Genomic DNA, 14635 nt, shown 5'->3' with positions numbered 1-14635 from the left:
AGAGTGGCATGGACATATATACACTACCAAATGTAAAATAGATAGCTAGTGGGAAGTAGCCGCATAGCACAGGGTGATCAGCTCGGTGCTTTGTGACCACCTAGATGGTGGGATAGGGAGGGAGGGAGGGAGGGGGGTGGAGGAAGGAAGGAAGGTCCAGTTATTTTTGTATCTTCCTCCCAAGCACAGTGTTTTATACAGAGCAGGCATTTAATAAGTATTTTAAAACATGAATTAATAATGGCTCACATTTTTTTCATATTTTTTCTTAGATCCATAAATTTTTATAAAACTACTTTGAATTTTTAGATATGAACTTCTTGGAATACATGATCATTTTATTTTTTAATTGAAGTATAGTTACTGTACAATATTACATAAGTTACAGGTGTACAATACAGTGATTCACAATTTTCAAAGGTTACGCTCCATTTATAGTTATTATAAAATATTTGGCTATATTCCTCATGTTGTAGCCTATTTTATACCTAATAGTTTGCACCTCTTACTCCCCTCTCCCTTTCCCTCTCCCCACTGGTAACTACCAATTTGTTCTCTATATCTGTGAGTTTGATTCTTTTTTGTTGTATTCACTAATTTGTTGTATTTTTTAGATTCCACACATAAGTGATTACATGATCATTTTAAATTCAATGGATGTTTTTCAGAGGGTTGAAGGTAGCCCAGTGTCTACTTTTCCTACCCCCACCAAAACAAAAAACAAAATAAAGCAAAAAAGACTTAAAGTTACCTTTTCAACATCGGAAAGAGAAGTTAGTGATTGATTTTGAAGAACCTCTGGTGCAGTGAATGCTCGAAGATCCTGACTGGAAATATTTTCATCTGTAAATGACACACTACCAGATGGCAGCAATAGCAGAGACCATGGAGAAATGATGAAGCCAAGGGCAGCAGGATCAGCTATGCTTACTGGTTTGTAACCACACAGAATGAAAAGAAAAAAGAAAGATAAATGCTTAAATTAAGTGATTACAGATCACATAAATGATTACCCCAGCATATTCATATATATGTGCAGTTACATACACCAAATCAACATGCTACAAAATGAGAGTGGGTTTCATACACCTAATACTGCTAGCATTATTAACAACAATGCCTTGATTTGGCTTAGTCTTTCAAACTTAGACTAGATGGCAGATTTTAGAAACTAGAAATAGAGAACTTTCATTGTCAGTCATAAGACTATACTTGGTTCAAATACTAATCACAGTGATAAAAAGATAATGAATAAGAATCAACAGTTCTCACATTTTGTTGGGTGGAGGGTGGTTCATGGATTCCTTTGAGGATTTGGTAAAAACTATGGTTGAGAGACCATTTCAAGAAAACTGCCCATAAATATAAAACCCTGTAAACAAAAGGTGTTTGGGGACTTCCCTGGTGGTGCAGTGGAGAATCCGCCTGCCAATGCAGGGGACATGGGTTCGAGCCCTGGTCTGGGAAGATCCCATATGCCACAAAGCAACTAAGCCACAACTACTGAGCCTGTGTGCCCAGAGCCCATGCTCCACAACAAGAGAAGCCACTGCAATGAGAAGCCCGAGCACCGCAACGAAGAGTAGCCCCCACTCGCTGCAACTAGAGAAAGCCCGCGTGTAGTAACGAAGCCCCAAGGCAGCCATAAATAAGTAAATAAATAAATAATATATAAATGTGTGTGTGTGTGTGTGTGTGTGTGTGTGTGTGTGTGTGTGTGTGTGTGTGTGTGTTCATGGATCTCCTTAGAGCCTGTTTATGGACCCCAGGTTAAGATTCTCTGATTTAGACTACAGTGTTCTGAAACAGATAGAAAATAATTCCTTTGATAATTCATCAGATTTAGAATTAGTTTCCAACTACAATGAAAGTCTCCTTTTTTTTTTTAAAGAATATGTTGGGGGTAGGAGTTTATTAATTAATTAATTAATTATTGCTGTGTTGGGTCTTCGTTTCTGTGCGAGGGCTTTCTCTAGTAGTGGCAAGCAGGGGCCACTCTTCATCGCGGTGCACGGGCCTCTCACTATCGCGGCCTCTCTTCTGCGGAGCACAGACTCCAGATGCTCGGGGTCGGAAGTTGTGGCTCATGGGCCTAGTTGCTCTGCGGCATGTGGGATCCTCCCAGACCAGGGCTCAAACCCATGTCCCCTGCATTAGCAGGCAGACTCTCAACCACTGTGCCACCACGGAAGCCTGAAAGTCTCCTTTTTGCATCAAGATATATATAGTCTTGTATGCATTTATTCATTATTTCAGTAGAATTTCAGGCAGCTCTGTGCTACCAAATGTGATCAATGTGGCCTCTAATTTTGCTATGTTTTGATGTTTGTCTTTATGGGTGCCTAAGAGCTCAGTTTAAGAGTATTTTAAAAAAAAGTCCTTAGATTTCAGCAGGCCTCCTCTAAAAGTAAAGCTATATATTGGGCTCAACAAAACAGACTTATGAGAAGGAATATTATTTGACCTCCCATTTCAAAAGGAAATTAAAATAGGTTTTAAGGTAAATGTTAAATAAAACTGAGTTACAGATGCAAGAAATATCTATAGGAAGGTCACAGAAGGCCGTTGCCCACCAATGCCATGATTATTCAATCTGAATGTGTTACACTGCTCTCTAAGTCAAATCATAAGAAACTGACAGAAGTCTATAGAATAGTTTATCAAACATACATTATCTATGCTTTCCTAAACTGAGCAGTCTTTTCTTTTTGTTTTTTGGCTTATTATTATTTTTTTTTTGCGGTACGTGGGCCTCTCACTGTTGTGGTCACTCCCGTTGCGGAGCACAGGCTCCGGATGCGCAGGCTCAGCGGCCACGGCTCACGGGCCCAGTCGCTCCACGGCATGTGGGATCTTCCCGAACTGGGGCACGAACCTGTGTCCCCTGCATCGGCAGGCGGACTCTCAACCACTGCGCCACCAGGGAAGCCCCCCTTTCTGACTTTTTAACCTCTACCTATGGTCAAGATTCTGATCATCAGAACTTGACTTACGCTGATAAAAAAGTAAACTATTAAAATTCATTTCTCCTTTGAAGATTAAAAAGCCAACTGTACGTCCTCCTGCATTCTTATGAATTTGAAACATGTCTTTAACAACTGTGTCAAGGAAGAAAAATGTGTTTGAATGCATCTTTAATCAGTCAGCATATCTTATGTGGCCCTGAGGTCGAGTTACAGACTAGTGGTCCTCACATTCCTACTCAACCACACATCAGGTTGCTAAGAACATGACTCAGAATTCTCATGGCAAAATATGTTTCAATGAATCATCATAGCTGTTAAACTTAGGTATACTGTTGCCTTTCACAGCCACTTTACACACTGTCTTTTACTTGAGATTTTTCTTGTTTCTTGAGGTAGGATTGTACTGCTATAAACTTCCCTCTAGGTTTGGGTCATTGTGTTTTCATTATCATTTGTTTCTAGGTATTTTTTTATTTCCTCTTTGATTTCTTCAGTGATCTCTTGGTTACTGAGTAGTGTATTGTTTAGCCTCCATGTGTTTGTAGTTTTTAGTTTTTTTCCTGTAATTGATGTCTAGTCTCATAGCGCTGTGGTCAGAAAAGATACATGGTACAATTTTAATTTTTAAAATTTTACCAAGGCTTGATTTGTGACCCAAGATATGATCTATCCTGGAGAATGTTTCATAAGCACTTGAGAAAAAAGTGTATTCTGTTGTTTTTGGATGGAATGTCCTATAAATATCCATTAAGTCCATCTTGTTTAATGTGTCATTTAAAGCTTGTATTTCCTTATTTATTTTCATTTTGGATGATCTGTTCATTGGTGAAAGTGGGGTGTTAAAGTCCCCTACTATGATTATGTTACTGTCGATTTCCCCTTTTATGGCTGTTAGCATTTGCCTTATGTTTTGAGGTGCTCCTGTGTTGAGTGCATAAATATTTACAATTGTTTTATCTTCTTGGATTGATCCCTTGATCATTATGTAATGTCCTTCTTTGTCTCTTGTAATAGTCTTTATTTTAAAGTCTATTTTGTCTGATATGAGAATTGCTACTCCAGCTTTCTTTTGATTTCCATTTGCATGGAATATCTTTTACAATCCCCTCACTTTCATACGGTATGTGTCCCTAGGTCTCAAGTGGGTCTCTTGTAGACAGCGTATACACGGGTCTTGTGTTTGTATCCATTCAGCCAGTCTATATCATTTGGCTGGAACATTTAATCCATTTAGGTTTAAGGTAATTATCAATATGTATGCTCCTATTACCATTTACTTAATTGTTTCAGGATTGTTTTTGTAGGTCTTTTCCTTCTCTTGTGTTTCCTGCCTAGAGAAGTTCCCTTAATATTTGTTGTAAAGCTGGCTTGGTGGTGCTGAATTCTCTTAGATTTTGCTTGTCTGTAAAGGTTTTAATTTCTCTGTCAAATCTGAATGAGATCCTTAGTGGGTAGAGTAGTCTTGGTTGTAGGTTTTTCCCTTTCATCATTTTAAATATGTCCTGCCACTCCCTTCTGGCTTGCAGAGTTTCTGCAGAAAGATCAGCTGTTAAACTTATGGGGATTCCCTTGTACGTTATTGTTGCTTTTCCCTTGCTGCTTTTAATATTTTTTCTTTGTATTTAATTTTTTTTTTTTTGTGGCCTCTCCCGTTGCGGAGCACAGGCTCCGGACGCGCAGGCTTAGCGGCCGTGGCTCACGGGCCCAGCCACTCCGCGGCACGTGGGATCCTCCCGGACTGGGGCACGAACCCGTGTCCCCCGCATCGGCAGGCGGACTCTCAACCACTGCGCCACCAGGGAAGCCCTGTATTTAACTTTTGATAGTTTGATTAATATGTGTCTTGGCGTGTTTCTCCTTGGATTTATCCTGTATGGGATTCTCTGTGCTTCCTGGACTTGATTGACTATTTCCTTTCCCATATTAGGTAAGTTTTCAACTATAATCTCTTCAAATATTTTCTCAGTCCCTTTCTTTTTCTCTTCTTCTGGGACCCTAATAATTTGAATGTTGGTGCACTTATTGCTGTCCCAGAGGTCTCTGAGACTGTCCTCAGTTCTTTTCATTCTTTTTTCTTTATTCTGCTCTGTGGTAGTTATTTCCACTATTTTATCTTTCAGGTCACTTATCCGTTCTTCTGCCTAGTTATTCTGCTATTGATCCTTCTAGAGTATTTTTCATTTCATTTTTTTTGTTGTTCATCATTGTTTGTTTGCTCTTTAGTTCTTCTAGGTCTTGTTAAATGTTTCTTGCATTTTCTCTGTTCTATTTCCAAGATTTTGGATCATCTTTACTATCATTATTCTGAATTCTTTTTCAGGTAGCCTGCCTATTTCCTCTTCATTAGTTAGGTCTGGTGGGTTTTTACCTTGCTCCTTCATCTGCTGCGTATTTCTCCGTCTTCTCATTTTGCTTATCTTACTGTGTTTGGGGTCTCCTTTTCGCAGGCTGCAGGCTTGTATTTCCTGTTGTTTTTGGTGTCTGTCCCCCAGTGGGTGAGGCTGGTTCAGTGGGTTGTGTAAGCATCCTGCTGGAGGGGACTGGTGCCTGTGTTCTGGTGGATGAGGCTGGATCCTGTCTTTCTGGTGGGCAGGACCACGTCTGGTGGTGTGTTTTGGGGTGTCTGTGACCTTATTATGAGTTTAGGCAGCCTATCTGCTAATGGCTGGGGTTGTGTTCCTGTCTTGCGAGTTGTTTGGCATGGGGTGTCCAGCACTGGAGCTTGCTGGTCGTTGAGTGGAGCTGGGTCTTAGCGTTGAGATGGAGATCTCTGGGAGAGCTCTCACCAACTGATATTACATGGGGCCTGGAGGTGTCTCATAGTCCAACGTCCTAAACTCGGCTCTCCTACCTCAGAGGCTCAGTCTTGACACCCAGCCAGAGCACCAAGACCCTGTCAGCCTCACAGCCAGGTACGTGGGGATTTTCTTGCCTTTTGGGAAATCTGAGGTCTTCTGCCAGCATTCAGTAGATGTTGTGTAGGAGTTGTTCCACATGTAGATATATTTTTGATGTATTTGTGGGGAGGAAGGTGATCTCCACATCTTACTCCTCCGCCATCTTGAAGATCCTCCCCCACACTGTCTTTTAAAAGCTTCTTCTTGGGTATCTCATGCACAAACACCACAGAATCGGGGCTTCCCTGGTGGCACAGTGGTTAAGAATCCACCTGCCAATGCAGGGACATAGGTTCGAGCCCTGGTTCGGGAAGATCCCACAAGCCACGGAGCAACTAAGCCTGTGCGCCACAACTACTGAGCCTGTGCTCTAGAGCCTGCGAGCCACAACTATTGAAGCCTGTACACCTAGAGCCTGTGCTCCGCAACAAGAGAAGACACTGCAATGGGAAGCCCACGCACCGCAACAAAGAGTAGCCCTCATTCGCCGCAACTAGAGAAAGCCCACGTGCAGCAACAAAGACCCAACACAGCCAAAAATAAAAATAAAATAAAATAAATAAATTTACAAATACCACAGAATCCAGCCAGAGAAGAACTCAAACAAGGCAGAAGAATATTTCCTTTGCCAAAGGATGCTATTCAAAATTTTGAGATTTCACATGTCATGGACATAATAAAATAATCAATTCTTTTCAAATTAGCAACTAAACGGAACAAACACTAGGAGACCAATTCAGAAGGCAATGCACTAATATCTGTTATGAGATGATGATGGCCTGGAACCACAGTGGTAGTGAGAACCTGTTGGAATGCAAGTGTATCTAGAGGTAGTGACAACAAAATTTCCTGACAGACTGGATGTGGAGTGAGAGAAGGAGGGGAATCAGGATGACTCCAAGAGTTTGGTCTCAGGAACAGGAAGGATGGAGTATCAACAACTGAGAGTAAGAAGACTGTAGGAATAGCATAGGTTGCTGAGGTAGGGGCTGGGAGATAGTGGTAGTAATTAGAACTGTACTTTGGGACCTATTAAGTTTAAGATATCTGTTAGATATTCAAATGGAGGTGTCAAATATGCAGTTGGATCTCAAGTTTGGGAGAAAGGTCTGAATTGGGGAGTTACTGGTCTAATAGATGGTACTGAAAGCCTTGTAACTGGATGAGATGACCAAAAAGTGAGTTAAGATAGAAGAGAAATCAAGGACATTGGACAGTGCTGTGGGGTACTCCAACTTTAAGACCAATTGCTCCTTCTCAGTCTTTTCTTCCAGCTTGCTGAACCTAAGAAAGGAGGATGGGATTCTAACTCTCATGCCTAATTCCTGTCATCCTTGTTTGGGGACAGAATTATGATTTCTGGTATATCTGTTACCATTTGAATTTATAAATTATTAGGGATCACAGCTAACACAGAAGCATGAATGCCATCCAGGAGTCTAAATGCTATGTCTTGTCCTGCCATCCTTGGTATTGGTATCCACCCAGACCTGAAAAGAGCTTGCTGCACTCCTCCTCCTTATCCCAGGCAACAGACTGACCCTACCCTCTCCTTGACAGGGTAGCACAGAACAGAAACTGTTGAAGGTGAAAGAAATCTATAATTGCTTATCACTTTGAAATTAAGAGGTTTACTCACTTATCAGCACAATGAAGATCAGCAAAACTAATACTCTGACAAGAACTGTATCTTTCAACTTTTGCTTTATACAATAGGTTTTTGTTTCTTTGTTTTTACTGAACATCTAAATTTTACCCTTATTTTAAGTACTATATATTTAAACATAATATTCTCAAAATTACAAGTCCTTTGCCCATAGAGTCCATAGTTTTATTGGGGAGATAAAATGTATTCATAAATAAATACAAGATAAAAAGTATAAGGTATTTAAAAGACAATACAAAAGGAAATTTAGAGGAAATTACTTCAGTTACAATGAAGAGAGAATTAATTTTTTAAATATATGTGGTCCTTTAAGACGAGTAAGATTTGACCACGGTTAAGAGGGAGATTCCAAAGAGAAGAAACAGCCAAAGCAAAGGCATATGGTCAGGAAATTATTAAGTTTGTACAAGGAATAAACTCCAAGAATTTGGAGCACAGGAATGGTAGAGAGCCGTGAGAAACAGAATTACCAATCTGGGTCATATTTTTACTTGTTAAAAAACACACATACAAATAAATGACACAAATATTTTCGTTGTTTTCAAATGTGATTTTTAAATGTCTTGTAATAAAGCTAAGGCAGCTGTGACAACAAACTACATTGTTGTCAAATTCCCAAAGCACACACACGTTTAAGTGCTCCATTCTTCAGAAAACAAACCACAAAATATATTTTTCAATAACTGTAAAGGGTCGTGCAAACCTTCAAGTGAGGAAATTTAGAGTCATGGCTACAATCAGCCTAATTCACCCTCCTTCTCTAACTAAAAGAAAGGAATTTAAAGCAAATGTATTCAAAATCCTTCAAAGAATGCTAACAAAAGAATATTTAAAAATGGAATTCCAGAAGCTTGTAATTTCGTGTCCCATAATGTTTTAGTTGTGTGATGACTGTCCTCAAGAATGCTATTATTGTTTAAAAGTAAATCTGATGTGAACTGATTCCAGGACTCAAATGATTCTATTTAAACACTTTTTCCAAACATTCCAGAGAAAGTTGCTTAATCAAAATTTCAAGTAGTTAGAGGCAGTTATAAATAAACAGAAATTTGATATGCAAAGAAACATCTTAGAGCTCCTTTCCAATGTTCCCTTAAACTAAGCCCCATACCTATATGTTTCCCCCCCACTGAGGGGTCTTACCATTTCCTTTAGATTGTCCCCTTCATTTAATTTTCTTGGCCTTCCAGTTACAGTATAAAAATTAGAGAAATGATCATAACTGGGTAACAAATATAATGAGGCAAAACAATCAAAAGTATCAGCAAATCATCTAAAACACTTAGAACAACAATGAAACCATTTTGACCTGAAAAGTCCCTTTGCCTATCTAAGCACATATATGTTCTATTATAGTACTTGGCAAAAATCTATGCAGAGGCCACTGTTTCAAACTCTGCAGGATCTGATGAAGTCATTCTATGACACAGAATTCTCTCAAAAATTCAGTTCATGTGTGCATAAAAATACACACACACACACACACACACACACACAGACAGTGTTAAATCAATCATCTGGGGTAACAATGCACAAACAGAAAAAAATATGGTTTAGAATATTTCCCCTATATTTTAACATTTTCTTGATAGTAAAGCTTTGTGATAAACTATTTAAGGTTCACTGCAACTCACCAAGAAAAAAAAGGAGAGGACTCAAATCAATAAAATTAGAAATGAAAAAGGAAAAGTTACAACGGACACCACAGAAATACAAAGGATCATAAGAGACTGCCACAAACAACTATATACCAATAAAATGGACAACCAAGAAGAAATGGACAAATCCTTAGAAAGATACAAGCTTCTAAGACCAGACTAGGAAGAAATAGAAAATATGAACAGACCAATCACAAGTACTGAAATTGAAACTGTAATTAAAAAACTCCAACAAACAAAAGTCCAGGACCAGATGGCTTCACAGGTGAATTCTATCAAACATTTAGAGAAGAGCTAACACCTATCCTTCTCAAACTCTTTCAAAAACTTGCAGAGGAAGGAACACTCCCAGGCCCATTCTATGAGGCCACCATCACCATGATACCAAAACCAGACAAAGATACCACAAAAAAAGAAAATTACAGGCCAATATCACTGATGAATATAGATGCAAAAATACTCAACAAAATACTAGCAAACCAAATCCAACAATACATTAAAAGGATCATACACCATGATCAAGTAGGATTTATCCTAGAGATGCAAGGATTCTTCAAAACCTGCAAATCAGTGTGATACACCACATTAACAAACTGAAGAATAAAAACCATATGATCATCTCAATACATATAGAAAAAGCTTCTGACAAAATTCAACACCGATTTATGATAAAAGGTCTCCAGAAAGTGGGAAAAGAGGGAACTTACTTCAACATAATAAAAGGCATATATGACAAACCCACAGCTAACATCATTCTCAACAGTGAAAAGCTGAAAGCGTTCCCTCTAAGATCAGGAACAAGGCAAGGATGTCCATTGTGACCACTTTTATTCAACACAGTTTTGGAAGTCCTTGCCACGGCAATCAGAGAAGGAAAAGAAATAAAAGGAGGACTTGCCTGGTGTTGCAGTGGTTAAGAATCTGCCCGCCAATGCAGGGGACACAGGTTCGAGCCCTGGTCCAGGAAGCTCCCACATGCTCTGGAGCAACTAAGCCCATGTGCCATAACTACTGAGCCTGTGCTCTAGAGCCTGTAAGCCACAACTACTGAAGCCCGCATGCTTAGAGCCCGTGCTCCGCAACAAGAGAAGCCATCACAATGAGAAGTCTGTGCACTGCAACGAAGAGTAGCCCCTGCTCGCCACAACTAGAGAAAGCTTGCATGCAGAAAGAAATAAAAGAAAGAAAGAAATAAAAGGAATACAAAGTGGAAGTAAAACTGTCAAATATTTGCAGAAGACATGGTACTATACAAAGAAAATCCTAAAGATGCTACCAGAAAACTACTAGAGCTCATCAATAAATTCGGTAAAGCTGCAGGATACAAAATTAATACACAAAAATCTCTTGTATTCCTATATATTAATAACAAAAAGTCAGAAAGAGAAATTAAGGAAATAATCCCACTTACCATCACATCAAAAAGAATAAAATACTGAGGAATAAACCTACCTATGGAGACAAAAGACTTCTACTCTGAAAACTATAAAATGCTGATGAAAGAAATTAAAGATGACACCAACTGATGCAAGGATATACCATGTTCTTGTATTGGAAGACCAAATATTGTCAAAATGACTATACTATCTAAGGCAATCTACAGATTCAATGCAATCCCTATCAAATTACCAATGGCATTTTTCACACAACTAGAAAAAAAATTCTAAAATTTATATGGAAACACAAAGACCTCAAATAGCCAAAGCAATCCTCAGAAAGAAAAACAGAGTTGGAGAAATCAGACTCCCTGACTTCAGACTATACTACAAAGCTACAGCAATCAAAACATCATGATACAGATGATGCAAAAGCAGAAATATAGATCAATGGAACAGGATAAAAAGCCCAGAAATTAAGTCACATACCCATTGTCAATTAATCTATGACAAAGGGGGCAAGAATACATAATGGAGAAAAAACAGTCTCTTCAATAAGTGGTGCTGGGAAAACTGGAAAGCTACATGTAAAAGAATGGAATTAGAATACTCTCTAACACCACACACAAAAATAAACTCCAAATGGATCAAAGAGCTAAATGTAAGGCCGGTTACTGTAAAACTCTTAGAGGAAAACATAGGCAGAACACTTTTTGACATAAATCACAGCAATATCTTTTGTGATCCACCTCCTACAGTAATGAATATAAAAATATACAAATGGGACCTAATTAAACTTAAATGCTTCTGCACAGCAAAGGAAACCATAGACAAAATGAAAAGATGGCCCACAGAATGGGAGTAAATAGTTGCAAATTAAGCAAGTGACAAGGGATTAGTCTCCAAAATATACAAACAGCTCATGCAGATCTGTGTCAAAAAAACAAACCCAATCAAAAAAAAAAAAAAAAAAAAGGGCAGAAGATCTAAATAGACATTTCTCCAAAGAAAACATACAGATGGCCAAAAATCACATGCAAAGATGCTTAACATCACTAATTATCAGAGAAATGCAAATCAAAACTACAGCGAGAGGGCTTCCCTGGTGGCGCAGTGCTTGAGAGTCCGCCTGCCGATGCAGGAGACGCGGGTTCGTGCCCCGTTTCGGGAAGATCCCACATGCCGCGGAGCGGCTGGGCCCATGAGCCATGGCCACTGAGCCTGCGCGTCCGGAGCCTGTGCTCCGCAAATGGGAGAGGCCACAACAGTGAGAGGCCCGCATAACGCAAGGAAAAAAAAAAAAAAAAAAAAAAAAAAAAAACAAAACTACAGCGAGGCATCACCTCACACTGGTCAGAATGGCCATCATCAAAAATCTATAGACAGAGGCTTTCCTGGTGGCACAGCGGTTGAGAATCCGCCTGTCAGTGCAGGGAACATGGGTTCGATCCCTGGTCCGGGAAGATCCCACATGCCACGGAGCAACTAAGCCCGTGCGCCACAACTACTGAGCCTGTGCTCTAGAGCCCGTGAGAGACAACTACTGAGCCCGCGTGCTGCAACTACTGAAGCCCACGTGCCTAGAGCCCGTGCTCTGCAGCAAGAGAAGCCACCGCAATGAGAAGCCCGCACACTGCAATGAAGAGTAGCCCCCGCTTGCTGCAACTAGAGAAAGCCCGCGTGCAGCAACAAGGACCCAACACGGCCAAAATAAATAAATAAAATAAATAAATTTTTTAAAAAAGTCTATAGACAATAAATGCTGGAGAGGGTGTGGAGAAAAGGAAATCCTCCTATACTGTTGGTGGGACTGTCAATTGGTACAACCACTACGGAGAACAGTATGGAGGTTCCTTAAAAAACTAAAAATAGAACTACCATATGATTCAGCAATCCCACTCCTGGGTATATATCCAGAGAAAACCATAATCTGAAAGGATGCATGCACCCCAGTGTTCACTGCAGCACTATTTACAATAGCCAAGACATGGAAGCAACCTAAATGTCCTTGGACAGAGGAATGGATAAAGAAGATGTAGTACATATATACAAAGTAATATTAGTCAACCATAAAAAAGAATGAAATAATGCCATTCACAGCAACATGGATGGGCCTAGACATTCTCATACTAAGTGAAGTAACTCAGACAGAGAAAGACAAATACCAAATGATATCACTTGTGTGGAATCTAATTTTAAAAAAAGAAACAAACAAATGAACTTATTTACAAAACAGAAACAGACTTACAGATATCGGAAAGAAACATGGCTACTGAAGAGGAAACATGGTGGGGAGGGATAAATCAGAAGCCTAGGTTGAACACACACACACACACACAACTATATATGATAGATAACCAACAAGGGTCTACTGTATAGCACAGGGGACTCTACTAAATATTTTGTGGTAACCTATATGACAAAGGAATCTAAAAAAGAATGAATATACGTGCATGTATAACTGAATCACTTTGCTGTACACCTGAAACTAACACAAGATTAGTAAATCAACTATACTCCAAAAAAAAAGAAAAAAAGATTCATGGGAAATTACAGTCTATGCTCCAAATTGATTCTCAATTAAAAATTTATTATTTCCTCATAAATTTTGTTACTAACTTTTAAAACTTCAGTTTCTCTAATATGAAACAACAGAATAGCAACCCCTTTTTGAAAATAAAATTATGTATTACAATTGGAATTAAGACATCTGTATAGGGACTTCCCTGGTGGTGCAGTGGTTAAGAATCCGCCTGCCAATGCAGGGGACACGGGTTCAATCCCTGGTCCTGGAAGATCCCACATGCCGCGGAGCAACTTAAGCCCATGCACCACAACTACTGAGCCTGCACTCTACAACCCGTGAGCCACAATTATTGAGCCCGTGTGCCACAACTACTGAAGCCTGTGTGCCCTAAATCCCGCATGCCACAACTATTGAGCCCACGTGCTCCAACTACTGAAGCCCGCATGCTCTAGGGCCCGTGTGCTGCAACTACTGAAGTCCGCCTGCCTAGAGCCTGTGCTCTGCAACAAGAAAAGCCACCACAACGAGAAGCCCGCGCACCACAACGAAAAGTAGCCCCTGCTTGCAGCAACCGGAGAAAGCCCACACGTAGCAATGAATACCCAACACAGCTAAAAATAAAATAAAATAATAAATTTAAAAATATTAATAAAAAAAGACATCTGTATAATATAAATTGATAATGATCACCTCTTCAAAGACATTTTACATCATGTAAATTTTCTTGATGTAGCCAATCATTCAACAGCATTTAATAAACTCCTATAAGCCTTTGGTCCTCAAGAACTTATGTTCTGATATAGTATGTCTCAGACTTTGCTAAGCATCCAAATCTCTAAACTCACCCAGGAGATTTAAAAATATATAAGACAAACTGTCAGCTTCATATCATTCCTTTTATTATCTGACATCATTAATTTAATATATAGTCTCATTTAATAAGAGAGGCAGCAAGGCGTAATGGTTAGGACTAAAGCCAGAATCCCTGGGTTCAGATCCTAGGTTTGACATTTTGTAGCTTATGCTGCGATCTTAAATAAGTTACTTGGCCTCTCTGTGCCTCAATTTCCTTATCTGAATAGATAAGGCTGCTCTGGGGATTAATGCAATAAGCTCTTAGAAATGTTTCTCGCACACAGAAAATGCAATACAAATGTAGTAGCTATTATTATTTAATAAAACTCTGAAGATACCAGATGCAGACAGTATATCTAAGAAAAGTCTCTACTTAAGTTCATCTTCAATCACCTATTTAGCTTTTTCCCCCACAATGGAAGACAAGGAACATACCATACATAACAAGTACTGTTTCAGAATAACAAACTTCTCAAATTACTCTATTTTAGATCTTTGGGGATTTGGGGGGTATTTCTTACCTAAAATTCATACTAGAAATACAGATGATTTAAGATACAAAGTATCCTAAAATACTGTTTTTTTCTTTAATTCCTTGGGGAATACATCTTCTATAAGTGTTCTATTTATTGCATGGCATTTCTAGTTAGCATAGATCCCAAATTTAGAAAAATCAGTTTAAAATTTTAC

At 39.2% G+C, this 14635-nt stretch overlaps 1 protein-coding gene across 5 annotated transcripts in view; it reads right to left on the bottom strand.

Annotated features, from left to right (window-relative positions):
- Positions 1 to 14635, bottom strand: part of PTPN13 (protein tyrosine phosphatase non-receptor type 13) — a 230421-nt gene that overhangs the window by 149791 nt on the left and 65995 nt on the right. For all 5 annotated transcript variants that reach the window (XM_007465716.1, XM_007465717.1, XM_007465718.1 and 2 more), the window contains one exon: positions 752 to 930. In XM_007465716.1, the coding sequence (XP_007465778.1) occupies positions 752 to 930 (179 nt within the window). The remainder of the gene's footprint in view (positions 1 to 751; positions 931 to 14635) is intronic.

The sequence above is a fragment of the Lipotes vexillifer genome, unplaced genomic scaffold, assembly GCF_000442215.2.
Source record: "Lipotes vexillifer unplaced genomic scaffold, Lipotes_vexillifer_v1.1 scaffold301, whole genome shotgun sequence".
NCBI classification, from domain to species: domain Eukaryota; kingdom Metazoa; phylum Chordata; class Mammalia; order Artiodactyla; family Lipotidae; genus Lipotes; species Lipotes vexillifer.
Note: the sequence above shows the minus strand (reverse complement) of the source record. Positions and strands in the feature narration are given on the sequence as shown.